At 59.8% G+C, this 25562-nt stretch overlaps 4 protein-coding genes across 6 annotated transcripts; 3 read left to right on the top strand and 1 right to left on the bottom strand.

The window, feature by feature from the left end:
* The first annotated feature begins 27 nt into the window (after positions 1-27).
* On the top strand, positions 28-3291 carry PGP (phosphoglycolate phosphatase). Its single transcript, XM_056336495.1, has 2 exons — positions 28-684; positions 978-3291. The coding sequence occupies exons 1-2, from the start codon at positions 69-71 to the stop codon at positions 1301-1303; spliced, it is 942 nt and encodes a 313-aa protein (XP_056192470.1). The 5' UTR covers positions 28-68; the 3' UTR covers positions 1304-3291.
* A 1461-nt stretch (positions 3292-4752) lies between these two features.
* On the top strand, positions 4753-9757 carry BRICD5 (BRICHOS domain containing 5). Its single transcript, XM_056336496.1, has 6 exons — positions 4753-5004; positions 6301-6432; positions 7114-7266; positions 7533-7640; positions 8972-9125; positions 9622-9757. The coding sequence occupies exons 1-6, from the start codon at positions 4966-4968 to the stop codon at positions 9714-9716; spliced, it is 681 nt and encodes a 226-aa protein (XP_056192471.1). The 5' UTR covers positions 4753-4965; the 3' UTR covers positions 9717-9757.
* Positions 9758-9888: 131 nt separating this feature from the next.
* MLST8 (MTOR associated protein, LST8 homolog) lies at positions 9889-15183 on the bottom strand. The gene is made up of 8 exons (XM_056336494.1): positions 14893-15183; positions 14741-14792; positions 14496-14658; positions 14337-14412; positions 12101-12253; positions 11771-11895; positions 11163-11326; positions 9889-10627 (listed from the first exon to the last, which is right to left on the bottom strand). The coding sequence occupies exons 1-8, from the start codon at positions 15019-15021 to the stop codon at positions 10509-10511; spliced, it is 981 nt and encodes a 326-aa protein (XP_056192469.1). The 5' UTR covers positions 15022-15183; the 3' UTR covers positions 9889-10508.
* Positions 12260-23825, top strand: LOC130148187 (hexosaminidase D-like). 3 transcript variants are annotated; one of them, XM_056336492.1, is made up of 16 exons: positions 12260-13218; positions 13574-13664; positions 19593-19817; positions 20028-20124; positions 20270-20507; positions 20658-20767; positions 21083-21170; positions 21254-21418; positions 21512-21695; positions 21909-21980; positions 22089-22293; positions 22389-22471; positions 22719-22797; positions 23046-23147; positions 23297-23386; positions 23508-23825. In XM_056336492.1, exons 4-16 carry the CDS (start codon positions 20030-20032, stop codon positions 23689-23691), a joined length of 1695 nt encoding a protein of 564 aa, XP_056192467.1. In that variant the 5' UTR covers positions 12260-13218; positions 13574-13664; positions 19593-19817; positions 20028-20029; the 3' UTR covers positions 23692-23825. The 3 variants fall into 3 exon arrangements, with proteins under 3 accessions (XP_056192467.1, XP_056192466.1, XP_056192465.1); XM_056336491.1 differs by lacking the exons at positions 12260-13218; positions 13574-13664 and adding an exon at positions 15447-15637; XM_056336490.1 differs by lacking the exons at positions 12260-13218; positions 13574-13664 and adding an exon at positions 15648-15986.
* Positions 23826-25562: the final 1737 nt, after the last annotated feature.

The following is a 25562-nucleotide window of genomic DNA, read 5'->3' as shown; positions in this document are numbered from 1 at the left end:
TCGGGCGCGGCACGGCCAATAGGAGCGGCGGGAGGGCGGACACTCGGCTGAGGCGCGGCGGGGTGGCCATGGCGGGCGGCGGGCCGCGGCGGTGCCGGCGGCTGGAGGCCGACGCGGCTCGGGCCGTGCTGGGCGCCGCCGACACGCTGCTCTTCGACTGCGACGGCGTGCTGTGGCGGGGCGAGGCGGCCGTGGGTGGCGCGGCGGCGGCGCTGGGCCGGCTGGCGGCGGCGGGGAAGCGGCTCTGCTACGTGACCAACAACAGCAGCCGGACGCGCGCGGCCTACACGGAGAAGCTGCGGCGGCTGGGCTTCCCGCCCGCCGAGCCGCGCCACGTCTTCGGCTCGGCCTACTGCGCCGCCCGCTACCTGCGCCAGGCCCTGCCGCTCGGCGCCGCCGCCTACGTGCTGGGCAGCCCCGCGCTGGCCGCCGAGCTGGAGGCCGTCGGCGTCCCGCACCTGGGGCCCGGCCCCGCCGCCCTGCCCGGCCCCGCGCCCGCCGACTGGGCCCAGGCGCCCCTGGACCCTGCCGTGCGTGCCGTCCTCGTTGGGTTCGACGAGCATTTCAGCTACGCCAAGCTGTGCCAGGCCCTGCGCTACCTCCTGCGCGGCGGCCCCGACTGCCTGCTCGTCGGTACCAACCGCGACCACCGCCTCCCGCTCGAGGGCGGCACTGCCATCCCCGGTGCGTTGGGCCCGGGGCCTGGGCTTCCCCTTCTCATCGCCCGAAAGAGGGAAAATCCTTGTTGAGCCTTTCCTGGGGAATAGTGGTTCCTTTCTGATCTTGATGTGGGACTGTCACAGCCTCCTGGCAGGTTTCACGCACCGCGTCTCTCAGGACTAACCCATTCCTCCGCCTTTCCTGTCTGTGAAGCTGAGGCATTGCGCTCCTAAAGCATGATGCGGTTTTGCACCGGCTCCTGCAGATGCCAAGAGTCTTCTGCAGTCCCTAATCAATGTCTGCTGTTCTCTTCCTAGGGACTGGGTGCCTGGTAAAAGCAGTGGAGACTGCAGCCCAGCGCGAGGCATTCATCGTGGGAAAGCCCAACCGGTACATGTTTGATTGCGTGGCAAGCGAGTTTGACATCGATCCCACTCGTACCATCATGGTGGGAGATCGGCTGGACACAGACATCCTGATGGGCAATAGCTGTGGGCTCACCACCCTGCTGACGCTAACCGGGGTCACCACGCTGGATGAAGTGAAGGGTCACCAGGAGAGCGACTGTCCTGCCCGGCAGAGCCTGGTTCCCGATTACTATGTCGATAGCATAGCTGACCTTCTCCCAGCGCTGGGGGATTAGTATAGCAAAATGCTTGCAGCCTCTGCAGCGGTACCGCAATTAGGGCCCCTGTTAATCACCTTGTGACAGTAACGTACTCACTAGAATACCACCCAGCATTAGCAACCCTTAGCTTTTTAACCTTTCTGTCCTCTGGATATGATTTTGTTTACATCTCGGTCTTTAAATGCACTTTGAAACAAGGAGGGCATTATAGTGTCACCCAAGTCTTGGGGGCTTGGGGCTTTATTTTAAATTCCAAGCAACACATCTATCCAAATGTCTGTGATACTTGATGTCACATTGTCCTCTAGACTGAGTTGAAGAAACTAGAGCTGGTGGATCTGAGGAAAAAAACCTAACATCTTGCGGTGTGTCCTCACCTGGACTCAGGCTGTGGCTCAGTCTGGTTTATTCAGGGAAATGACTCTTGGAGTGTGTAGTACCTTAGCAGCTGTGTTTGTAAACGCTTGCGGTGGCTGGCAGAACTAGTGTTTGGCCTTAGGTTGATCTGTTTTTTTGTTTCTTCCTGGATGGGGTCCTATTTTAGCAGTACAGCCCGCTGCAAGCATCAGGTCACAGAAACTGAAATCTGTCTCCTTTGTTTGACCATTGCAAATTGCACTTGTCATGCAGATTAGGAGGATTCCACTCACAAAATACAAACGGTGTCTTCTGTATTTGTCCAGGTGTTGGATGTATGTATAAAGTACATGTACATACAGGAACTACCCTGAATTCTAAATATATATTGAGAATATATTTAAATTATAAATTTAAGTATAGTATATGATAATATATCTTGTTTTCCAGAAGGGAGGATAAGAGGAATGTATTTCACTGATCACAGTAGATTTAATTCTCCTAAGCTTTTGCATTTGGTAAAGCAGAAAGTCTTAACCATATAGGACTGTCCTTCACTACTGCTGCTTCCCAGAAATAACGGGACTGATTAGTACCAAACCAGTTCTTGTACTTCCCTCAGCCTCAAAACAGCCGCTTGCCCTGGCTTTAGCTGCAGAATCTGAATTCATGCTCAGTCCACAAGGGATGGATGCAATACGCAATACAGCTTTCCACCAAAACAATCCTGTGAGAGTACTGGCTGTGTGTGACAGTGGCACGTGCTTCCTTTATCTGAGGTTAATATCTTCCGTGTGTGTCTGGCGTGGGGGCCTGGCACCAGCTGCTTGTCTGAAGAAGAGTGTTTGCTTGCTCAGGTGATGATTTTGTTCTGAACTTTAGGTGGGCTTGGGTGGTGCACAGCTCAGGCTGCGGGGTATGTTTTTATGCTGGCTGAATTGAAGGCCACAGTTGAAAGCTTTTGCATTACAGAATTAAGGGAAAAATTATATATGCAAATAACATGCTTTTATTCCATAGATTCCGCTATCAGCAGTTCAACATTGGCCTTCCCTCATCTCCCACTGTTCAGCGGAACAGCTCTAGCAGTGCGTTGATGCCATTTCCTTCCACTCAGACACTCGAAACACCTTGTTTGTACAGCAATAACCGTGCATATTGTCTTTCAGTGTTACCAGAATATTAGCTGACCTTGTAAAAGGGTGTTCACTTGTAACTCGGGAATTGTGTAAGGAAGCACGGATAATCTCTTCCCTTTTCCTTTCTCCAGCTGGAAGGCTGTGACTGTGTGAACTTACGAGAGGTAGAACTTTCACATTATCTGGGTAACGTGGAAATGGACATTTATGGATTTACTGCAGGGAGGGTCTGACTTAACCATGTTCTTTGATTCAGTTCCTGTATCTGGTGCTTATAATTTCAGAATACGTCAAGTGAAGTAGTGAATGCCAGGAGAGGCATTGAGCCTCGTTCAGGCAGTGAGCTGTCCCTGCCGGGTACTGCTTGCTGTACGAGGGCACCATTACCTCTGTTCACGTACGCTGAAATGTACTGGTGAAGGTGTCAATCATGCTTCAAAACTCTGTAACAACTTCCAAGCGGTTTTTAAGCCTCTACTTGAATTCACATTAAACTTACAAACCTGCTTTCCCCTGGCATTGCCTTATTTTGTAGTTTCTTTTCTGCTAACTTTGGTGCAGCTGTATTGTGTGGAAATTCCGGGAGTTAGGGATGCAGTTTGTGTTTATCATCTTTACTCCTCACGTGCAGTATCAGGGAAGGAAATCCAAGCTCTGGAGTATGTTTCTCTGATTCACATCCCAGAGCTGTGCAGGGCTCTTGGCGTGGGCTGGGATTTGCTTTTTTGAGTACAGCACAGAACGGAACGCAGTAATCCTGTCACCATGTTTTATAGAGGGTTTTGCTTCCTTCCTGTGCCTCAGATCAGGCAGGGCATAAATTTCTTAAGTGTTGGCTGGCTTGCTGTTAAAATCTGTGGGGAGGGCACCCTGCTTGCGAGATGCAGCTTGTTTTTCAGACTTCTTGCGCTAAGCTCCGCTGCAGCAGGAGCCAGCTAAGCAGGCTGTGGGGAGCGCTGCCTGATCTCCCTATGCCTGAGCCAGCAGGAGCAGAGCCGGTGGTTTGACTGCTCCAGCACCATTCCCGTTTTCATCAGAGCCGCAGCGGTGCGGGGTGCTGCAGTCTGGCATTCTCGGGTTTGCTGGTTTAGAGGAGCGATCGTGGTGGCGGTTTGACTCTCGCTGGCCACGTTGTTGCGGGGTGTTTGTCCAGGGTTGGAATGCGTGTCCCACAGAAGCAGCGTGCTGCAACAAGGCAGTGACCTGCTGGAACGGCTCTTTTGACTTACAGGAGGGAAGAGGGTGAGCGGGGAGAGGCATCACTAGTGCTTTGACGATGAGAAACTCCAGGACAAGCTGCCCCCTCGGCTGAGTTGGATCAGTACTGGGCCACGCTTGATAGGAAAATGTCCAAAAGCTGTATTTTCCTGTGACAGAGACTATGTGAGGAATTCCATTGAGGTTTTCCTTGTCTCCATTCCGTTGGTTACATCTGGCTGGCAGGGTGTAGAACCACAAAGGTCCTCCAGGGTCTCTGGGACTGCTCAGGAAAACCACGGTCTGGTGAGCTGGGAACACTGTTCCCCGCGGGGTGTTTCATCGCAGGACACGAGTGTGAGCACGAGCGCAGCTCGGGTTGTTGGCAGTGGCTTTGTGGCAGATCCTTCCCTGGGCTGTGGCCGAAGCGAGGTCTGCAGGTGGGACGCAGGGTATCTGTGCAGCCAAGGCCGGTGGGGCAGCAGGACAGTTGGCTTCGGCCCACGGAACTCCGGCAGCACAAAGTTCATGTTGAAACCTAGAAATAACCGATGACAAGGGCAGGCTGCCACCTTTCTCTATTCATTTTATCTCTTAATGAGGCTTACCCCATCCCGCTATTAGGGGCTGCCAGCGGGGAGGGCTGACACAAAGCCCCCGATTGTTGTCCCCCCACCCCCTCCAGCCGGCTCGCAAGGTGAGCAGGAAGAGTGGTTTTATGCGCTGACAGCATGGCTCGGCAGCCCTGGGCTTCGCCCCCCTTCCCCTCTCCCCAGGTGGCAGCTCTAAGGTTTCAGCCTCCCCAAGGTCCGAGTTGAGGAGCTCCTGGCTGGGAAGCCCTTTGGCTGCGTGGACACATATTTACATTTTGTGGATGCACGCTTAGGTTTCCCCGGCACGCCTGGCGTTCAGGATCATGCCCAGTCCCAGTCCGTGTGGTGTCAGCAGGCAGAGCTGCAGGCACGAGGTGCACTGAAGCGGAGGATGGAGGGTCAGAACGGCACCGGCACTGCTGCCCCTGCAGTGAGTACCCCTGGTCCCCCAGCTGCCACAGGCAGGGACCCCCGCTCTATGCTTGCTTGATTCCTCTTTTGAAGGGGCTGAGCTCCTGCCATTCCCGTGGATCCCGGTAAGATTTTGTTCATCCCCAACCTCAGGACCCCCCAGTTCAGCTTCTTGTAAAGCAGCTGACTGTCACCCGGATTGTTGTGGAAGTGCCTGGACTTCCACGGCTTAAACTGATGGTGTAACAAGGCAGGGCAGGGCGCTCTGGTTAGCGGTGCTAAGGAAGCCGGGTGTGCACGCTGCCGAGCCGCTCGGGATGCGAGCACCTGTGTGAGCGAGGGACACCAGTCGCTGGGTTTCTTTATTTGCCCATTTCCCACCCGAGGGAATTTTGTTAGCTATTGAGAACCTGCCTGTTGCTGTAGGGCTTGGGCTCTGCTGGGTGTGCATTGGTAAGATTTCAGCTATGCACAGTTTTAACATTAAGACTCACTGCTTTTCGGGTGGGATATATCTGGAAGTTACGTATTACTGAAAAAAGATGAGGAACTGATCTGGAGCTTGAAGAGCCTCTTTTTGTGTGGCTGTAGCAAGCCTAACCAATGGGCATTTATCAAATTTCTCTATGTGCTTCAGAGGACTGAGGAACAGATTATTAAGTGTGGGCTCCACAGCTGAGATGATTGAAAGCACATTCTTTCTGCTTTGTAAAAATAATGTTATGTGCCATTAAGTTCAATTGAATTGTTTCAATATAAGATTAAAGTCAATTTTAATAGAGCCACTGGAAGTGCCACATGACTGCCAAACTCTTCTGCTTCAAGTAACAGCTCGATCTGCACAGAAAACGACTTGGCAAGAAAATAAAATGCAACCAAATATACAGAGAGGCAAGGAAGCAGGGTCACTCCACATGGGGTCTGCTTCAAACGCTGATGGTTCTCCTGGGGATTTTGCTATAAACCAAAATAATTACATTTGCTACTAAAGCGCAGCAGCAGCCCCTGCCTGTGGAAAGCTTCCTGCTCCGGTCCTTCCTCGGCAGGTTTGCAGCATTCACCTGCTGCCCTGGCTGCAGGAGGAAAATGCTGGGCTGTGGGAGTGCTGGCTACCAGGATGTCGGATCTGAAACTGGGGGGTGCAAGTGACGTTATTCCAGGGCTGCTGCAGTGCTTTGGCAGTTCTGTGCTCAAACCCCAGCAGTTTGCAGAATGATTTGCATCGTGAGGGGGAAGTGCATTTTATGGTGACGAAGAAGCAGCAGGAAGGTTAATTTTAACTCCTGTTCTTTCCTTCTTTTGCCTTGGCTCCCAGGACACGAGGATTGCCACACACTTCACAGCTCCATCCAGGACATTCTGGATCATCCTGTCCATTGCCTTGTTTTTTGCAGTTGTTGGCATCAGCATCGCGGGGGTTCTCAGCTTCTCCCCCAGCTCTGCCCAGGTAAGGGATCCCGATCCAGGCAGGCAGCTGCCTCCTGCCTGCAGCCCTCATCTGTGTGGGAAGCACTTGCCCGGAGGGACGAACCAGCTGAGGTCAGGGCTGGGTTTGGCCAGTTCCCGTCTCTGGAAGCTGCAGAAGGGTGGGAAGGTGCTGGCAGCGCTACAGGCAGCGAGCGAGCATCACCCCTGCAACACACCTGCCAGAAACCCTGGCTTAAATCAGAAGAACTTCAGCGCACCGGTTGTAAATGCAGACGCAGGCGGGTGTTTTGCTAAGCAGGTGCGTGACAACGAGTGGCTGTGTCCTCTGAGGTGAGGGTGCGGGCACATCTGCTGCCAGCAAGCTGTGCCAGCTGGGGAGGATCCCCGCCTCCCCCAACGCGTGGCTGTGGCAGAGGCTGGCGAGCCCCCTGGCCCTCTCCTCCAGCACCCTGCTGCCAGGCGGGGTGGGTGCCTTCAGTGCGGGGGGCACCGGCACCTCTCCCGCAGCCCTGTGTGATGGAGAGCAGTCTGCTTCCCAGATCTGCTCCCCTCCCTTGGGTCACAGCTGCTCTCTGTTGCTAAATAATTCAGACAAGCAACATGGACCGGCAAAGGGTCCAGCTGGGGACGTCAGCGGGGAGATGCTGTGCTGAGCACTGAACAGCCGAGGGTGGGTGCTGCCCTCCCTCTCTGTGCCCAGGCTGGCTTGCAGCTCGTCCAGCTAACGCTCCAGGGCCAGCACGACCCGCTGAGAAACCAGACAGCCTTGGTGGACCAGTCCAGGAGCACCGTGACCTACTACATAACCTCGCAGAGTAACCACACCGCCGTGGTGCTGTATGACAGCAGGAACGTAAGTGTGTCAGGTTAATTACCTGCCTCATTAGTGTGGAACTGAATAGAGGAGCCCAGACTGCTGAGTGAAAAGTTGCTGGGGTGGGAGTCAGGAGGTGTAGACCAGGAAAAACATCAACCAGCTGCTGTTTGGTGCCTTTCTCGGTGCCTTTAGTTGGGAAAGATAACGCAGGGCAAAAGGAGGAATGCCCATCTCTCGGGCTCTTAAGACAGCTGCGGGTGCGTGCCGCTGCCTGCTGTAAGGGGGCACAATCTGTCTCGCAGGGCTACGTGTGCTACAAGCCCGTGGAGCAGCGTGCGTGCTACCTGAGGAGGATGGACACCTGGGACCTCCAGACCCTACAGACATCTTCCAACTTGTCTGAGCAGAGAGTGAGCAGCTGCTGCAGCCATTCCCCGGGGCTGAGCGGAGTGGGGTGATGAATTGGGCTTTGCACAGAGTCCTGGCTCACTGAAGGCCCTTTCCTGCATGGATTTGTGTTTGCAGTGGTGACACCAGCATCCCAAGCATGGCTAAATGAGGGCAGGACCCTCCCAGCCGGGGGTAGCAGCAGCAGCCCCCTGCTCTGTGCAGTTCTCTGCTGGGGGGCTGCCTTGGTGTTTTGCACAGGAGCAAAGCTCTGCCTGGCAGTGCTGGGGTGCTGGGCTCACTATGTGAGCTCGGAGCAACAGCTCCTGGGTTTATTGATATCCTATCTTCTGGGAGAAACAGCGGAGCTGCGTGTCGAGGAAGGGGGATATGTCCCACCGAGGTGAATAGCAGAGCTCTCACAGGACCCGCTCCCACTGGATTCTGTTACCTGCTCAAAAATCTGGGGAACAAAAAACAAAGGGGGTTTGTTAGCAATGGACAGAGAAGAAAGTTGGAGTAAATCACGTATATGGACCCTCTGAAGAAAACGTTAATGGATGCATGGGCAGGGGGCAGATTCTGTTTCAAGAACACAGAAGGCCCCATTTTTTGGTGCCCCTGCCACCTGCTCTCCGTTTCCTCAGGGGCTCCCGGGGGCTCCCGGTGCCTCGCCTGCCGCTCCCACCTAGCCGGGAAGTGACGGGCAGGGCTTAACCCGGAGGAGTGTAGGCATGCAGCCCCCATGAGAGCAGGCTGCCGAGGGGGGTGCGAGGAGAAGGAAGCACCTGCCCAGCTCTGAGGCTCCTGAAGGGAACTGAAATTGCTGGTGGTGCTGGGGCTGCCAGCAGCCCGCGCGGTCAGCCAGGACCTGGTGCTGAGGAGCCTCGGCTCAGCTTTGCCCTGTCCCAGCCCCCACGGGGCTCACAGCCACCAATTCACATCACACCTGGTGCTGGGGGCTCTCGTGCATGGCGAGGGGACAGGGGTGGCAAGGGGACAGGGCTGCCATGGGTCAGCGCAGCGCTGGGTGGGCAGACGGACTGGTGGGCTGTGCCGGTTGTGGCACCTGGCACAGCATGGTGATGTAGCTCCAGGCTTGGGGACAAAGCAGCACAGCCAGGGGCCTGGGAGGAGCTGGGACCCTGGCTTCCCAGGCTGCGGGGCCAGTGAGGGGCTGCCCAGTGTCCCCACAGCCTGGTGGGGCCGGCAGCCGTCGGGAGAAACCTGCCCTCGCTGCCGGGTGGGATGGCTCCTTGGGTGCCTCGACAGTGAGAGCAGCTCTGCGGGGCCGGAGGGCAGCGCTGGGAGGGAAAAAGTGCCTCGGGAGGAGAAACAGGGACGTTTCTTTCAGGCTGATCGGCTGCTACATCAGAATAACCAGACCAAGTACTACCGGGAGTTCCTGGGCGTTCTGGCGGGGGAACAGGTGGACCCCAACAGCCTGGGGGAGGCTGTCCAGACCCTGTGTGAGCAGACATCCATCTTCTGGGTCCGGAGAGGGGAGGGTAAGTTGGACACTTCCCTTTGCCAAAGAGGGAAGCACGGTTGTTTCTACCACCTCTAAGAGAGCAGGCTCTGCTGCCCAAAAGCTCGTGCACGCCCCAGGACGGGCTGCCAAGGCCCAGGACAGGGACAGGTGACCTCTAGTTCAGAATTAAACCATTGTTCAGCCATCACCGAGTTGCTGGCTCATACCCCAGCCTGCAGCGAGCCACGGTGCCGGCTGGGAAAGGCTGAGCCCCCTTCCCCCGGCAGCGCAGCCTGCTCCTGCAGCACAGCTGCAACACAGAGCAGCCCCCTGCAACGCTGTTGCTTTAATACCTGTCAGCCTCCTCTTCATCCAAAGCAGCCCACTGAGCTCTCATTCTGTTCCGTCTTACTCCAGCTTTAATGAGAAAGGTCATTCCCTGAGGCTTTCCACTTGTTTGGCTCCCCAGGGACTCGTATCTGCAGGACTACAAACGCGTTCCTCTCATCTTGCTGTCCTTGCTCATTTGGCAGGTCCAGGGAAGCAGCGGCTGATCTATCTGTGCATTGACATCTGCTTCCCAAGCAACATTTGTGTGTCTATCTGCTTCTATTACCTCCCCGAGTAAGACCTGCAGCCACGGATGCCCTCTCACTGCTCTACATACTTGAACTGGATTCCTGAAAAGCCTCCGATTTCAACCAGGAAGGTAACACCCACAGCATCCCCCAAAAGCTTCCTGCTGATTTCACGCTGCACTTCAGGAGAGTTTAGAAAAACAACAGGACTCTGCTCAGCACTGTCAGTACAGACATTTTATTTGCAGCTCCAGGGCTGCACCTTGTACGTAGATAGTAGGAGATTCAGGCCTAGAGGAGTCACAGGGAGTAGCTGGTGGTTTATGGCTACATGCCCCGTTCAACACAAGGCTATTAAATTTGTTGGGGGTGGCTGGCTTTGTAAGACTGCAGGTCTTCAAGTGAGTATGTGAAATACACTTTGAATAAAGGGATTGCAAACAAGAAACAGCTGCCTCTCCTCTTTGCTCAGCCTCTTCCATCATTTAGAAAGGCCGATTTCTTTATTTTTTTCCACTTTGGGGTACAAGAATATGACAAAGCTGTCAGCAGCTGATGCCACAGGGATTCCTGCAGCTGGACAGCATCCAGCTCCCCTCAGTGGGGTCCCTCTCCCATTCCCTTTTGTCCCAGCAGCCTCCCTTAGAGGCCACACACGTTTTGGTAATGATCTGCTCAGAGCTGAAGCCTGGTCTCACTCCAGGCAGATGCAGCTGCTTCTGCCAGAGACTGAGCCCTCTCCCTCAGAGGGGAGGATGGTTACAAGTGCATGCCTCGGGCTCTGGAGAGGGTGTAAGACAAGGGAAAACAAGCAGAGGTCCTCTCCTTCCCACACATGACCATTATCCCAACACGCTGTCATTGAAAGCAAGGCAGACGACTGCTTTCTGGTGGCCGCTGTATTCCCTCTTGATCTCTCCTGTCTCCACACACCAAAGTCTGGCCAGGTTATCAGAGGAGGCTGGAACAGAACATGAAAAGGGGAGTGGGATATATTGCAATACCCTTTAAACTTTTAAATTATTGTAAGCAAGACTTCCCTCTTGCTTCATTCAAGACCATTATTATGTTGATGACCACTAAGGGAGCTGTGCAGAGCAAACAGCTTAGTGCATTTCTGTATTATGTGGGGTTTTAATTATTTCAGAGAGAAGCTACTGTGAAGTTACAACACGTGCTCTGAAGGTACTATCATGCTGCGTACTACGAGCAGCATTGCTACCAGGTGAAATAAACTGCACACACAAAGACCAGCTCTCCAGTTTAAACAGACACCCTATTGCAGCACAGGCAAAATGCTTAAGGGCGTTAGCGGACTGAGTGGTGGGTGCGAGGCTGGGTGCTCTCTCCTCGCACACACTGGTGCACAAGGGTTTGGCAACGTCCCAGCTAGAGCCCCTGGTAAGCCCTGGGCTAGCGCAGGGCCCTGCTGCTGGGGGCCTGGCATAGTGCAAATCAAGTGGGGGGCCAAGGGCAGGAGCACAGCAGCGCGTCACCTGTGACAATGTACTGGGAGTCCCCGGAGAACGCACAGTCCCACATCCAGCCCCGAGACGTTTCCCCCGGGTTATTGCTCTTAATGCTCAGCTCTGTCATCAGAGAGAAGTTTGAAGTCCTCCAGATCTTGCACGTCTGATCTGCAGAACATGTAGCCAAGAGCCTGCAAGGAAGAGACATGCAAGGGCAACCTTATTAGTCACGCTGTACGCCTAAGGGCCCCTCAGTAATGTGAGCTGGAGACCTGTGTTTGCCGTGATCAAATTTCTTTACACCTAAATCATCTGCTTGATGAGATGCAAGCTGAGCAGGCTTGGTGAAGGAGTCCACCACTTCATTCCTGGAGATCAGCAATTTGACCCCAGCTGTAAGAACAGTTCGTGGCTGCAAAACTTGCTGAGCCCAAAGAGCACGAGGCTGGGATGCCACCGACAGCAACCCAGTGCTGACACATCCCATGCCGCCTGTCCCACTCCTCCCTGGTGGCTCTGCAGGGCAGTATGGAGCCAGCATCAGCCAACAGCTGGAGGCACAGCTGGCCTCTGCCTGCCTGGAAAGGACCGTCTGTTTCCCATCACAGGTAGGCAAGGGGCTGGCATGCACTCACGTGGAGTCAGGGCTGAACTTGCACTGCAGGGCGTAGCGGTTGTGTGCTGGGATCTTGGTCTTGGGGATCAGCTGCGTCACCTCCTCTCCGATGCCACCCGTCAGGTTCCACACATAGCAATTTCCCTGCAGCGAGACAGAGGGATCTGTGGCCAGGCTGGTAGCCACCCACCCAAAGCAGCCAGGACTTCCCACATCTGCCCACAGCACAGCAAAGCTGCAGGTGAAGCCGGCACGTGCAGACTGGCTGCCCCTGCCCACAGGAGGCACAGCCCAGCAGCGGCCGCAGCACAGTTAATCCTGTCCCACGTCCAAGGCTGTCGGAGCTCACCGAGCTGTTAACGGCCGCCATGTAGCTGGCATCGGGGTCAATGTGAACCGAATTCACAGAAACTTCGGGCTCTGGAATCAGCTGCTCGTTGTGGTCCGTCTTTAGGTCCCAGATGTGAATGGCACCGCTCTGATCACCTACAATTAGCTCTGCCTGCAAGAAAACAGCAGCCTCGTCTCTCTGTGGAGAACCCCACAAGCAGCAGCCTCAAGCTGATGCTCAGGCCGTGCCTGTGTGGCACCACGTGGAGCCTTGCTCTGGTTTTAAACATCGGGGTCCTGTTCTGCCTCATTATTCCACAGCTCAGGGCTGTTTCAGAGCTCCAGCAGCCTGCTGACTGCCCCGTGCACCGAAAGCAAGAGTACTGATCTCACATTACACTCTGCAAGAAGTGTTTACTTTTACAGAAGTGTTTCCTAATTTTATAAACCCCAGAGCACACAGCAGCTGCCCGATTTCCAGAACCATTGCACAGCTACAGCTCCAAACAACATCCACAGAAGCCAAATGACTTTCAGCATGTCTGAGAAGCAGGCATTAAGATGCAAGTTGGCCAGTGAACAACTGAAGCACTCAAGAGTGTACAGATACCTGAAAAACACGAGCCTAAATAGATTTTTTTTTCTCTCTCTCCTTCTCAGGGGAAGGACAAGAGCCAGCTGAAGGGCAGGAGTTCTGGCTCCAATCCCAAACTCAGACCAGAAGACAATGCTGGCAGCTCTCCACTAAAACCAGGGCTTTTATCGATAGTCTTGCACCGTCCATAATTTTAGCAGAATCCCTAGAGGAGATCAGGTCATCGGGCGCAGCTAATCCTGTACCTGTGAGCAAAGGCTTATTTCTGAGGAAGGCAGTCATCACTCGATATATTTAGCTGACTGCACAGCCACAGTCCTTAGCCCACTCTTAGCAGGTGCAAGTGCAATTGCTAAAGCTGTCACGGAAATTAGCAATTGCTAAACCCAAGCCATGAGAAATTTCACTTGGATAACTGGATCAGCATCACTGCAGCAGGGAATTGCAGAGCAATGAAGCTATCTGAATAAATACTGCCACCTCTGGACTAATTAACTGCGTTCAGCTCACGGACCACACTCCTGCACCTCAGCAGCATCTTGGTTAGTGATTATTTCACATGTAAGATCTATGTACAACAACAATATTTGTTTTATGATAATACATTCTCACAGCATCAGCACTGCAGGAGCATCAGAAGCATCTGGGTAAAGTCTAGGCCAAATAACTGATCTCAAATCTGGTCTGAAATTCTGGACTTGCAAAATTAAACCTTTGCAAAATCAAATGCAAAGAAATATTTCTATTATTCAGCTTTTTAAGAGTCTGCACTACCATGCCAACAAACAAACCCTGCAGCACTGTGAATACAAAATGGACCAGACGGGTTATTAGCACTGCAATGATACGTATTGATTTTCACCGCCACCCCCTCTAATGCACCACACTCCCTTTTAGCCTCGTTTCCTGAGCCTCGGCCATCCCTGTTTATCAACAGCTCCTGACCCGAACAGTGAATCTCGAAGCGAATCTGACCAAGGTCCTGAAGGTAACTGCGGCCACGGGCCCCAAGATGCTTTTTCTTGGCAGCGGTGCCACCCTCAAGCTTCCCAGCCCACCCCATGCCGCCAGTTCCACTCCCACCACCTCCCCTCGGTTATGTTCCCGGGGCAGGGATGGCCCCCAAGGAGCGCTCCCTCCCACGGGACAAGAGGCCCAGCACAGCCATTAGGCTGCCTCTTTGCAACAGCCACCAGGTAATTAGCGCAAGTGCACCAGCTGGCAAACGAGCTCAGCAGACAAAGGCCGGGGACTGTGGCACAGACACCTGCTGCAGGCACAGCCTGAGCCCGCGGTACCCGCTCGCTCCCAGCGCCGCTGCCTGGGGGGCTCTGCTCCACCGCACAAAGCAGCGTTGGCTTTCCCAGGGCAGACAGAGGGACAACGCATCGATTGTGCCGGCTCCGGTGTGGCGTGGGCTCCGTTCCCATCGCGACCCAAAGCTCCAGTGGCTCGCTGAGGGAGCAGCCAGATGGGTGGCCTGGGTGTGGGAAGCCAGCTGCTGCTTGTCCAACAACGGCACCAGCAGCCTGCGGGTCCGTGCCACCAGGGAGGCCACCCTCCCCAGCCAGCCCCCAGGGCTTTTGGCAGGGCTGCCAAAACAGAACTCCGCAGCCCCTCTGGTTTACCCGGGGGGTATGGTGGAGAAGGCAGCGCTCACCTGGTTGGGGTGCAGGCAGACGCAGTTAATGGGAGCGTTCACCTGGAAAATCCGCTGGCACTGGAGGTTACGAGACCTGCAAGAAAAGAGCGTGTTTGTTCGGGAGCACGTTCGGGTGCGCACATCAGCGCTGCCACCCCCGGTGCCGCCTCTGCCCACCTCAGGTCCCAGATGCGGGCCATGCAGTCCTCCCCACCCGTGTACATCCACCGCCCGTCCTCGTGGAAGCCCACCGAGGTGATGTTCTTGCTGACGCCGTCGTAGTTGATGACGGGGTTGGGGTTGTTGGAGTTGAGGTCGTACATGCGGATGTGCTGGTAGCCTGCGGCGGGAGCGGGCAGCGGCTGACCGGGCACCCTGCCCTGCCCTGCCCGGGGGCCGGGGGCCGGGGGGCCGGGGCTCACCTGCGGCGGCGATCATGCTGCGGTCCGGGGTGATCTCCAGCGCGTTCACCTGCTGCAGCCGCCCGTTAAGGTCGGTAATAGGAACCCCCCGGGGCCCGCCCCGTGGCACCGAGCGCTCCCCGCCGCCCCCAGCCCGGGGCGGGGAAGGATACCGAGTCCTGGTGCTGCACGGTGCGGGTGCAGATGCCGCTGTGCGCCTGCCAGAACCGCACCGTGTGGTCGTAGCCGGCCGTGGCCAGGATGACGGGGTCGCTGCCCACCGTGCCCTGCGCCGCGTTCATGGTCCCGCCGCCGGGGCCCGCTCAGGCCCCCCCAGCCCGCCCAGGCGGGCACTCACCCCTGCGCCCCCCGCCCGCCCCGCAGCGCGGGGGAGCCCGGGGCCCGGGCCAGGCCCCCCCCCGGTACCGGCAGCCGCAGAGCCCGCCCGCCGCAGGGCCCGGCCCCCCCCCGCTCCCCCGGTACCGGCACGCGCGGAGCCCGGCACGCCCCGCGCACGCGCCGTGCGCCCCGCCTCAGCGCGCAGCCGCCCGGGGCGGGGCCTGCAGAGAGCGCATGCGCAAGGGCGGGGCGGCGGGAGAGACCATGCGCAGGGGGCGGGGTGGGTAGGAGAGACCACTGGGCACGGGGGGGGGGTGTGAGAGGTGGAGCACGCTTCCAGCGCCGCCGCTAGGGGGCGCAGCGCAGAGGGGGCTGTGCAGCGCCCAGCGCCGCGGGGCGGGTACCGGGCTCGCACCGGGCACACACGGGGCACCGGGCACACACCGGGCACGGGAACACACCGCGCACACAGCAGGCACCAGGCACTGACAACGTGCCGGGCCCCGGGCCCCAGGCACACACTGGGCACCTGGCGCACACCGTGTACACACCGGGCACCGGGCACACATCGGGCACCAGGTACACACCGGGCACACATCGGGCATACACGGGGCACCGGCCACGGCCAGAGCCGCCCCGCACAGCCTGGGCACGGCCAGGCCCACCGGGACAGCGGGAGCTCTGCCGGGGCCGCCCCGCAGGCCGGTGCTGCCCGAGGCAGGACGGCCGGGGGCTGCGGCTGTGCGGGTGTCCCGCCGTGCAGGTGCCGCAGCGGGCCGTGGGGCCGCTCCCTGCCCCGCCCGGCCCCGGCCCCGCAGCGCCCGCCGCACCGGCACCGCTCGGGCCCTTTAAGAGCGGCAGCGGCGGCGGCCCGTGTCTGCGCTCGTGCCCGCTGCCGGCGGTGCCCGCGGCGGCCCCGCACCTGCCGGTAAGGGCCAGGGATGCTCGGGGCCGTCGGGGCGTCGGGGGTGCAGGGGCGGCCGGGATGCCCGGGGGGTGCAAAGATACCCGGGGGGATGCAGGGATGCTCAGGGATTCAGGGATGCCCGATGCCATAGGAATGCCCGGGAGGGATGCAGGGATGCCCAGGGGGATGCAGGGATGCCCAGGGCCATAGGGATGCCCAGCGGGAATCAGGGATGCCCAGGGCTGCAGTGATGCCCAGGGGGATGCAGGGATGCCCAGGGCTGCAGGGATGCCTGGTGCAGTAGGAATGCCCGTGGGGATGCAGGGATGCCTGGAGGGATGCAGGGAAGCCCAGGGCCACAGTGGGGAGCAGGGCCACAGGAATGCCCAGCGGAGCCTGGAGGGTGCTGTGGGGTGCAGGGATGCCCAAGGAGTACCTGGGGTGTGGGGTGACACGAGATGCCCCAGGCTTGCAGGGTGCGGGTGGAGCCCTGGTGGTGTGGTGGGCTGGGTGGGGTGTGGTAAGTCCCCCCCATGCCCAGGGGCTGCTCCGTGCATGCCCAAGCATCCCTGGGGTGGACATGACACAGGGGCTCTCTCTGCCCAGGGGCCAGGGAACAGCCCCCTCCTGCTGCCATGGGGGCTGTAGCCCTGCTGCAGGTGTCCACAGCCTCCCCACGCAGGAGCCCGCAGCTGTGGGGCTGCAGTGTCACAGCCTCTGGTGAGGGGCAGCTCATCCCATGGGGAAGACACAGGCTGGGGGTGAGGGACCAGGGAAGGCTCTGGAAGCATGTGAGTGTGTGCAAATATGTGTGAGTGTGCAGCATCACTCTTCCTATGGCCGCACTGTCGTGCGCACCCAGCAGGAGTGAGCGTTTGGCGTGGCAACAGCTGGGGAATGCCGGAGCAGAGCAGTGGGCAGCTGGGTGGCACCCAGACCCTGCAGTGGCATCCGAAACCCTCACTGCCAGCCTGTGGGCTGCAGTGGCACCTGCCACACTGGGGGCACTCAGCTCTGTCCTCCCCATGGCCCCAACTCTCCCCAGAGTCAGGTTTGGGTTTGCTTCCATTCTCCTCTCCTCCAGGATCAGGAAGGTAAGTGGGGAGCTGGGCTGGTTTCAGGTTGCTGGGGGCAAACCCCACATAGGCTGTGTGGAGGCAGAGAGGGGGGCAAGGGTCCGGCCCCCTCCCCGCCCTGCAGCTGCTGTGTTGAGCCAGGCTGGCTGGCTGGTTGCAAGGAGCCGTGGGCTCTTCCGAGCCTCCTGGGGACCCGGTGTCGGCGCTGTCCCCAAAGGGTTGGTAGAGGAAGATGTGTTAATAAACACAGCGGGGTCTAGTGGCGAGATGCCAGGTTAGAGGGGCAGCACCGAGCAGCTGCAAGGGGCTCTTCCATCAGCACAGGGGCACAGAGTCGTGGCTGCCCCACTGTCACCCCCTGGCACTGCACCCCACCACTGGCGTGTCCCCATCCCGCCTACCTGCACCTGGGCTGTGCCAGGGAGGCTCAAACCCTGAAAACCTGTTCTCAATTTAAATAAGATTACATATACTAAAAATGCCAAATCTTGGTGAGCTGACAGCGTCTGTCTAAATATTTATCCCTGCTCTAATCAGGCGCTGTGTTCCCATGACAGCACGACCAGCACTTCACATATTGATGGCCTTCCCGGGTGCTGGGCTCCCCGTGCCCACCTGCCCCGTGCCCACTAAGCCCCCGGTCCCATGTCCCCCTGTACCTTCCCGCACACCCAATGCAGGTAAGCCCCGGGCTGGCAGCTGTCCCCAGCCTGGCACATCCTTGCTGGGCTGCATCGGAGCTGCCAGGAGCTTCCAGGCAGGCTGGAAGGGCAGTGGGAACAGGCAGGACAGGGAGGGGGTGCCATGTTTGTCCCCCGCAGCACAGGCGGTGCAGTGCTGAGCACAAGGTGTCTCGTCCAGGTGTGAGCGCAGGGGACAGCGTGGGCACAACCTGCCCCAAGAGCAAGCTCTTGCCCTGCCTCCTGTGTACAAGCACCAAAGGACCGGGTACCCACGGGTACTGGGCGATGGGGATGGAGCAGGATGCTCCAGCTCCCTCCTGCACGTTGCTGCCCTGCCCTGTAACGTGGCCTTGCTGGGGCCTCATGCTCTGGGGACGGCACGTCCTGCGCTGGCTCTGCAGGACATGCCAGGGGTCCCGGCCGCTGCAATCCCCCTGCACCCCGTGGCAGCGTGCGGGAGGAGCATGTCAGGAGGCATTAGGGCTGTGTCTACAAAAAGGGCTAATTCAGAGCCAGAGGCACGGGGCGGCTCAGCGCCGCTCTCCCCTGGTGCCGCTGCTCTGGCAACACAAACAAAACCCTCGCGATCAGCTGAGCAGCTCATGCACCGGCAGCCGCCAAAATCTGCTTTTCAGGTCCCAAATCTGGCAATGCTTGCTTCAACCCTGAACTTCAGCACCTTCGGGTGGCAACTAACCAAGAGAGCTGGTGGCAGCTGCCCCGGCGCTCGCAGCGGCTGGGGGCTGGGGGTGTTGGCGGCACTGCCCCATCCCTGCCTCGCTGCACCCACCAGTCGGCAAAAAAGGAGAAAAAAGGGCAGAAGTGATGGTAGTGCTTCTCCTGTGCAGCTTCCAGGAGGATTCATGCTGCCTCCTGCCTGTCGGGCTGCTGTGGGCTCCTGGGGTCACAGGTCCCTTGTCACCTGGGAGTGGGGCTGTGGGTGAGGAGGAGCCCCAAGGGGGCTGCAGGAGCAGGGCATAGGGTGTGCTTGGCACTCCCCCCTGCGATGCTCTCCCAGGGGGATGCCATGGGGCTGCAGAGGTCGGTGGCTCCCTGGGGCTGGGGGGAGCGATGCCCCCAGTGCTGGGCTCACCGAGGCCTGGCCTGGCTCGGCATCTCCTGCTGCAGCTGCGATGCCGGCTGCATGGGACACTGCGGTGGGTCTTGGTGCTGGGGCTGGTCACGTGCCAGTGGTCACAAATATCTGTGAATCCCGCGAGCTGTTGCCACAGGGGGGACCAGGGAAGGGGCACCTGCTGCCTCCTGCCCCACAGCGTCTGTCTTTGGTTTGGCCTCACTTTTATCTAAATAGGTAGATCCCCCTCTCAGGAGTTCTCAAAATTGGTTTAGGAAAAAAAGACTTAAACTGAATTTTATTCATCCTGAATTGTGACAACCCTTTGACACAAGCTGTTCCCTGCACTGCGCGTGGCCTGTCCTGCATGCCCTGCGTGGGGTCACACATGGGTTTAACCAGGTGCGGTGTCTTGCAGCCCTCAGCAGTGGCAGCACGGCCATCCCACCCTGTCCCTCTCCCGCTCTGCAGGGAAAGCAGCAGCTCCTCTCACGGGGCTCGGAGCCTGGGTGGCCGGACCCCGCTGGCCTCCTGCCCCACTCTGAGGTTGTTTCTTGGCAGGCAAAGCAGCTCTGCCCCTTCCCCTCCGTGGTGCCGGGGGGGAACTTGCCTCCCCAGGGGGATGCTGCGGGCTGTGTGTGGAGAGCGTGTGCCCATCCCTGCGGGTGCCAGGGGGGTCCAGGCTGCCCCCCTTGCACCGGTGGTGCCCATGGCCATGCCAGTGCCATCCGCAGAGCAGCCCAGTGCTGGCATGTACCCAGGTGGTCCCCAATTGCCTCCCTTCTGTCCGCAGGGCTGTTGCATCCTGTGCCCACTGCGTGATGCCACCCCACCAGCCGCCCCCTGACACGGCCCTTGTCTTGGAGGTGACAGGGCTCTAGGGGATTCCCTGCAGGCACTGCCTTGTTTGTTCCTTGTTTGTTCCTGTGCTGGTGGAGCCCGAGGAGGCTGTGCTCTTGCAAGCAGAGGCAAAGGCAAAGACGGGTCCGGCCACTGGCCCCTGTGCTGTGCCCATGAGGTAGGAGGGACATGGGGTCCCCGCTGGGGACTGGGATGGTGGGTGGGGTCTCCCCCATATCCCCTTTCTCTGGGTCTTGTGCTGCCCTGGTCAGGGGAGCAGGGCACAGTACGTGGGGCTGTGCAGGGTCACCCGTACTTGGGGTCCTTCTGGCCACTGCCCAGCCTTGGGGTGCTGCAGTGCAGCCAGACCCTTGTGTGTCCCCCGCAGAGATGGCCTTCCAGCGCAGCCACAGGCTGAACCTGCTTCGCCTCGTCGTGCTGCTCCTTGTTGCCTTGGCTGGCATCAAATTCCTCTTCCGTGACAGGTGAGGTGGCAGCAGAACTCCAGGCATGGGTGAGGGCCCCAGCGGGGTTGGGGTCTGTGGGGAGCCCCTGGGTCATGCCCAGTACTGGGGGGCAGCAGGTGCCCCATGCCCCACGGCACCCCCAGCCCTGCTGTGTTCCCTGCAGCTTTACCCTGGAGCTGCACAAGCATGTCACCAAGGACAGTGGGTTCTGGGGGGACACGGGCGACACTGGCCAGGATGCTGGCTCCCAGAGCCAGGCTCTGGAGCTCCCTGCAGCAAAGATAACAGCCCCGAGGCAACAGCTGGAGCAGCAGGGCCCCAGGGACATTGGTGCCACTGAGATGAGGCTGGTCCACCTGGACTTCAAGGGAGCTGCGCCCAGGGTCTCCTACCTGGAGCAGGTGAAGATGCCCCAGGACAGGGAGGGAGTGCTGGGGAGGGATGTGCCGAGGGGGCACAGGCAGAGCAAAGCTCAACCTGCCAGCTGTCCCCGCTGCCCACCGGGGACTCTGCCATCCCCACAGGCTGAGCCCACCCTGCCCGTCCCACAGGTGTTCCCCCTCCTGTCGCAGCTGGGAGCCAACGGCATCCTCATCGAGTACGAGGACATGTTCCCCTTCAAGGGGGAGCTGGAAATCCTGAAGTCCCCATACGCTTACAGGTGAGCCGGGGCCGGGTGCTGAGCTGGCTGTAGGGCTGCTGGCTCGGTGCAGCCCCGGCAGGTCCTGGTGTGCCGGGGCTGGGTGTGACCTGCCTGCACCCATGCCTGTGATAACCGTGGTTGCAGTGCTGGGCTGTGCCGCTGGCCGACCAGCCTCCTGCCCCGCCGGGTCAATATTTGTGTCCCCATAGTAAAGTCCACACAGGCGTGGGGTGGCCGGGGCCGTGTGGGCAGGGTGCCAGAGGAGGAGGGAGTGCCCTCATGCTCTGCCCTCTGCCCTGGCATCGCCTGGTGAGCCTGTCCCTGCCCTCCCAGCGAGGAGGACATCGAGCGGATTCAGCAGCTGGCGGAGCTCCACAAGCTGGAGGTGGTTCCCCTGGTGCAGACCTTTGGGCACGTGGAGGTAGGGGGTCCTGATCCCGCTCCTCACCCCACATCACAGGAGGTTCCCCCTGGAAACCTCCCCTGACAGCTCCTCCCACACAGTTCATCCTCAAGCACGAGAAGTACCAGCATCTGCGGGAGGTTGAGCGCTTCCCCAACAGCTTCAACCCCCATGTCCCCGACACCCTGGCCCTGCTCAAGAGCATCTTGTCACAGGTGATTGAGAAGCACAGGCGCTCCACCTGGATCCACATCGGCGCGGACGAGGTGAGTGGTGGGCCGCGCAGGGATCCCAGCCCTCACCCCAGGCACCAGTGGTGCTCCCAGTGGTGCTGAGCATCCCCCTTCCCCTAAGTCCAGGTCTTCCATCTCGGAGAGGGGATGGACTCCAAGAACTGGATGAGCCGCAACAAGGGTGACACGGGGACCATGTACCTGAAGCACATCAAGGAGGTGCTGGGCTTCATCACCACGCAGTACTGGGGGCTGCGGGCACTCATGTGGGATGACATGCTGAGGAAGATCAGCGTGGGAGCCCTGCGGGGTGAGAGGACAGGGATGGCAGTGGTGGTACCTGAGCTGGCCTCTCAGCAGCACCCATTTGTGTGGCTGCCCTGGCAGGCGTTGTGCCTGGTGCCTGGGAGGAGCTCGGGCATGGCCCTGCAGGGATGCAGGTCTCGGAGGAGCACGAGGAGCCCCAGGCATCCTCCTGCTGCTGGCACCAGTGCCCACGTCCCCGTCCCCACTCCCCCTGCAGAGTCTGGGATAGCGAAGCACGTCTCACCCGTGGTGTGGTTCTATGCGCCTGACTTTGAGGCTGAGCAGATTGGTAAGGTGACATGCCAGGCTCCCAGGGCTGGTAGGGGGACACCCCCCTGAGCTTTCGCCAGCCTCCCAAGGACAGTGGTATTTGGGGCTCATGCCTGTCCCGCTGCAGGGCAGTTCCTCGCCAAGTACGCGGAGAGTGGCTTCGAGGCAGTGTGGTTTGCCAGCGCCTTCAAGGGCACCACGGGACCGGCGCAGACCTGGCCCCCCTTGAGCTACCACCTGAAAAACCACCTGAGCTGGCTGACGGTGATGCAGGCCCTGCCACGGCTGGCCCCGCTGCGCTTCCAGGGCATCGTCCTCACCGGCTGGCAGAGGTAAAAGGCAGCAGGACCCCTGCCCTCCCCAGCACCCACGCAGCCCCGACGGTGGCGGTGCGGGAGGCGATGCTGTGGCTGGCCCCGCTCCGCAGGTACGATCACTACTCGGTGCTCTGCGAGCTGCTGCCTGTCGGCATCCCCTCCCTGGCCATCTGCCTGCAGACCCTGGTGAACGGTGAGCCACCACCCTGCTGCCAGCACCCGACCAGCCGTCGCGGCTGGGCTCACCCCATCTCCCCAACCCACAGGCAGCCACTGCCTGCGAGACCCTATCCTGCAGGCAGGGAAGGTGCTGGGAGGGAGGTGGGTGGCAGGGGGAAGACAGCTTCAGCTCCCCCAGTTTTGGGGGTGTGGTGAAGCCAGGGGTGAGCCTGACATAGGGGTGGCCCCAGCTCTTCTGCGCCTCTCCTTACCCTCCACAGGGGGCTTCACAGAGGAGGCGAAGAGGAAGGTCCTGGACATGCTGGGCTTCCAGAGCATGCAGCTGGAGCAGAGCATGTGGTGCGTGGCACAGCCTGGCCATGGCTGGGGGTGGCCGTGGCACTGCTGTCCCAGTTGCATCAGAAGGGATGCACTGGAGGGGAGCGGGGGGTTGGTTACCCAAATACCCTGGTCCCAGACCTACCTGCCTGGGGTGAGGGCAGGGACCCTCCAGCCACACAGGGTACTGGGGTCCTCCCAGCCCAGAGCACTGGCAGGGCCAGTGCACCCCACATGTTGGGCTGTCACCCCCTCCTCTCTTTTCCTAGCGAGGGCAGGGGAGTGTTCCCTGGTGCGGAGATCTACCACATGGTCGAGCAGGTTAATGGCCACCTGAAGGACAGCATCCTTAAGGCTCTGGAGGAAGAGAGGTAACAGGCAGCGGGAGGCGGTGGGGTCAGCTCTCTTTGGCCATGGGGCTGGAGCACAAGAGCTTTTGCTTGGGAGGGGACCTGCCCGGCGTGCAGGTCCCCATCCCTGGGTGGCCCCTGCACCCCCCACTCCCCTTGTGCCTCCCCAGTGCCATCAAGGGCTGGTTTAGCCCCTACCACCGCAAGCGCCAGTTCGGCAACCCCCGCAACATGGAGAGCTTTGGCAGCAAGGTGCTGAAGTACGTGGTGCTGGGGGCTGGAAGTCCCCCCGGGTGCCCTTGTCGGGCTGGGGTTTCTCCTGGGCTTGGCTCTGGGGACCCTCGCAGGAGGCAGCTGGACCCCCTGTTCTCCCCCTACCAGGCTCCATGAGGACTGGGAGAGCTTTGTCCACAACCTGCGCACCCAGCTGGAGAGGGTCTACTTCCCTGACACCGTGGAGGAGTGGATGGAGGAGAACATCAACCCCTATCTGGACCAGCTGCGGGACCTGGTACGGGACTACCGAGCCATCATCCGCCTCAATGCCAGGCCCAAGGCCATGTAGGAGCTGCGGCCCCCCTGGGCTGGGCTTAGGGTGCCGCTGTCGTGTGTGTTTGCTGGTGACCGCATTGCTGCCGTTGGTTTGTACTGTACAGAGCGCCTGCACATCCCGCTTCCACAATAAAGTATTTTCGTAGATGCTGCTGGGTGCTGCAGGGGGCCACGGCTCTGCCCACCCCAGACAGGTGAGGGGGAGCCGGGGTCGGTGCAGAGGGCAGGGTCTGTCCTGCGACAGCTCCTGGGCCCCTTGCTCCTGCTCTTCCAGAGCTGGAGGCTTTGGTGGGGGGAGGGCAGCCGATGCCCCATGGTGCTGCCCCCACGGGGCTGCCCATGTGCCTGGTGCTGGCCTCGAGGGTGGCCGTGCCCTCCCTGCAGGATGGGATCCAGCTCGGCGCAGGTGCTGGGTGCTGCATGCCAGCAGGTGTGGGCTGGCACGCGGGAGGGGGCAGCTCACAGGGGGATGCGCCAGCACCCGCTCTCCACCCCCATGTCTGCTTCCAGCAGCGGCCGCCACCGTGAGCCCCTGATCGCTGGGTGGGGGACAAGCGCGGTGCTGGCTTCCCGAGCCAAGCCATCCTCCAAACGCTGCTCTCACCTCTTCCTCTCCGTTAATCCTGTGCCCAGGGGCTCCGTGCGCTCCCAGGCCTGACCTGCCTCCCGTGCCCGGGCAGGACCCCCCGCTGCCCTCCTCGCCCGTGGCCGTTGGAAAGGCAGCCATGGCAGGGGGACCCCTGTGCCGCCGGCCGCTGCAAGCCAGAGTTTCCACATCCCTGTTCCTCCATGGTGCCCAACCCTGTGGTGGGGGAGGCAAAAGCAAACCCGCCGTGCCCGCAGCTCTGCGCATTTCAGGGCGCCGGTTTTGGCTCGGCGGGCAGGGCAGGACGCGGACGTTGCGCTGCACATTCTTCTGCTCTGCAAGGAGCAGCCCCACTTGGCAGGAGCGCAGAGGGAGCCGCAGAAATGTGAGGCGGCCTCGAGCTCCTGCTGCAAATGCCTGGCTCAGCCCAGGAGGAGGGACGGGCTGCATGCCCCACTCAGCCCCACACAGCCCCACCACCCAGTGTCCTGGCTTGGTCACAAAGGTCCCGGTGCCCTACAAGGCCACCGGGGCAGGGGCTGCCCCATCCCGGGCCTGTGCTGTGTCCCCGGGTCCTGGCGCTGGGTGCAGGAGCCTGGCAGGAGGGAGCTGAGGGGCACAAAGGGACCTTTGTTGAGGAGCTTCATTTGTTATCAAGTGGTAGCAGATGTGAGGGAAGCCCCTGACCTGCCTGGGCCCCCGGGCGCGTGCGGAGCCCCAGCCCCCAGCCCAAGGAGACCCGCAGCAGCTCAGGCCCCCCATGCAGCCGGATGCCGCCAGGCTGCAGGATTAAAGGGCAGATTAGACGGCGTTTTGTGCTGGTAACCCAAATGTCCTGGATTGGCAAGTGGGGGTGGGGAGAGGAGATGGACCCAGCCATCCCCGAGGGGGGGTCACCCTGTAGTTGTGGGCTGCGGAGGGCAACCTTGGGCTCCAACTCAGGGGGCGTGGGCCAGCACAGGGTGGGCAGGGGGCACCAGGACCTTCTGTCCCTTTGCCACAGGCACTTACCTGGGTCTGCAGCTATGGGTCTGCAGCTATGCCCATGCCCTGCAGTCAGCAGTGCACTGCAGCCACCAGCGCACCATACCCACCAGTGCACTGCAGCCACGGGTCCCTGTGCACTGCAGCCACCAGCGCACCATACCCACCAGTGCACTGCAGCCACGGGTCCCTGTGCACTGCAGCCACCAGTGCACTGCAGCTGCCTGTCCCTGTGCACTGCAGCCACCAGCGCACCATACCCACCAGTGCACTGCAGCCACGGGTCCTGGTGCACTGCAGCCACCAATGCACTG

The sequence above is a fragment of the Falco biarmicus genome, chromosome 4, assembly GCF_023638135.1.
Source record: "Falco biarmicus isolate bFalBia1 chromosome 4, bFalBia1.pri, whole genome shotgun sequence".
In the NCBI taxonomy this organism is placed as follows: domain Eukaryota; kingdom Metazoa; phylum Chordata; class Aves; order Falconiformes; family Falconidae; genus Falco; species Falco biarmicus.
This window is presented reverse-complemented; position numbering and strand designations above follow the sequence as displayed.

What these genes read in the sequence shown, in the direction of transcription:
- PGP (XM_056336495.1), top strand. Translation starts at nt 69, where the DNA reads ATGGCGGGCGGCGGGCCGCGGCGGTGCCGGCGGCTGGAGGCCGACGCG. An exon ending in GGGCGGCACTGCCATCCCCG is followed by an intron (nt 685 to 977) that starts GTGCGTTGGGCC and finishes TTCTCTTCCTAG; the next exon opens with GGACTGGGTGCCTGGTAAAA.
- LOC130148187 (XM_056336492.1), top strand. Translation starts at nt 20,030, where the DNA reads ATGGCCTTCCAGCGCAGCCACAGGCTGAACCTGCTTCGCCTCGTCGTG. An exon ending in AAATTCCTCTTCCGTGACAG is followed by an intron (nt 20,125 to 20,269) that starts GTGAGGTGGCAG and finishes TGTTCCCTGCAG; the next exon opens with CTTTACCCTGGAGCTGCACA. An exon ending in GGGTCTCCTACCTGGAGCAG is followed by an intron (nt 20,508 to 20,657) that starts GTGAAGATGCCC and finishes CCCGTCCCACAG; the next exon opens with GTGTTCCCCCTCCTGTCGCA.
- MLST8 (XM_056336494.1), bottom strand. Translation starts at nt 15,021, where the DNA reads ATGAACGCGGCGCAGGGCACGGTGGGCAGCGACCCCGTCATCCTGGCC. An exon ending in CAGCATGATCGCCGCCGCAG is followed by an intron (nt 14,659 to 14,740) that starts GTGAGCCCCGGC and finishes CTCCCGCCGCAG; the next exon opens with GCTACCAGCACATCCGCATG. An exon ending in CTCCCAGTACATTGTCACAG is followed by an intron (nt 10,628 to 11,162) that starts GTGACGCGCTGC and finishes GTTCTGTTCCAG; the next exon opens with CCTCCTCTGATAACCTGGCC.
- BRICD5 (XM_056336496.1), top strand. Translation starts at nt 4,966, where the DNA reads ATGGAGGGTCAGAACGGCACCGGCACTGCTGCCCCTGCA. An exon ending in CCGGCACTGCTGCCCCTGCA is followed by an intron (nt 5,005 to 6,300) that starts GTGAGTACCCCT and finishes CTTGGCTCCCAG; the next exon opens with GACACGAGGATTGCCACACA. An exon ending in TGCTGTATGACAGCAGGAAC is followed by an intron (nt 7,267 to 7,532) that starts GTAAGTGTGTCA and finishes TCTGTCTCGCAG; the next exon opens with GGCTACGTGTGCTACAAGCC.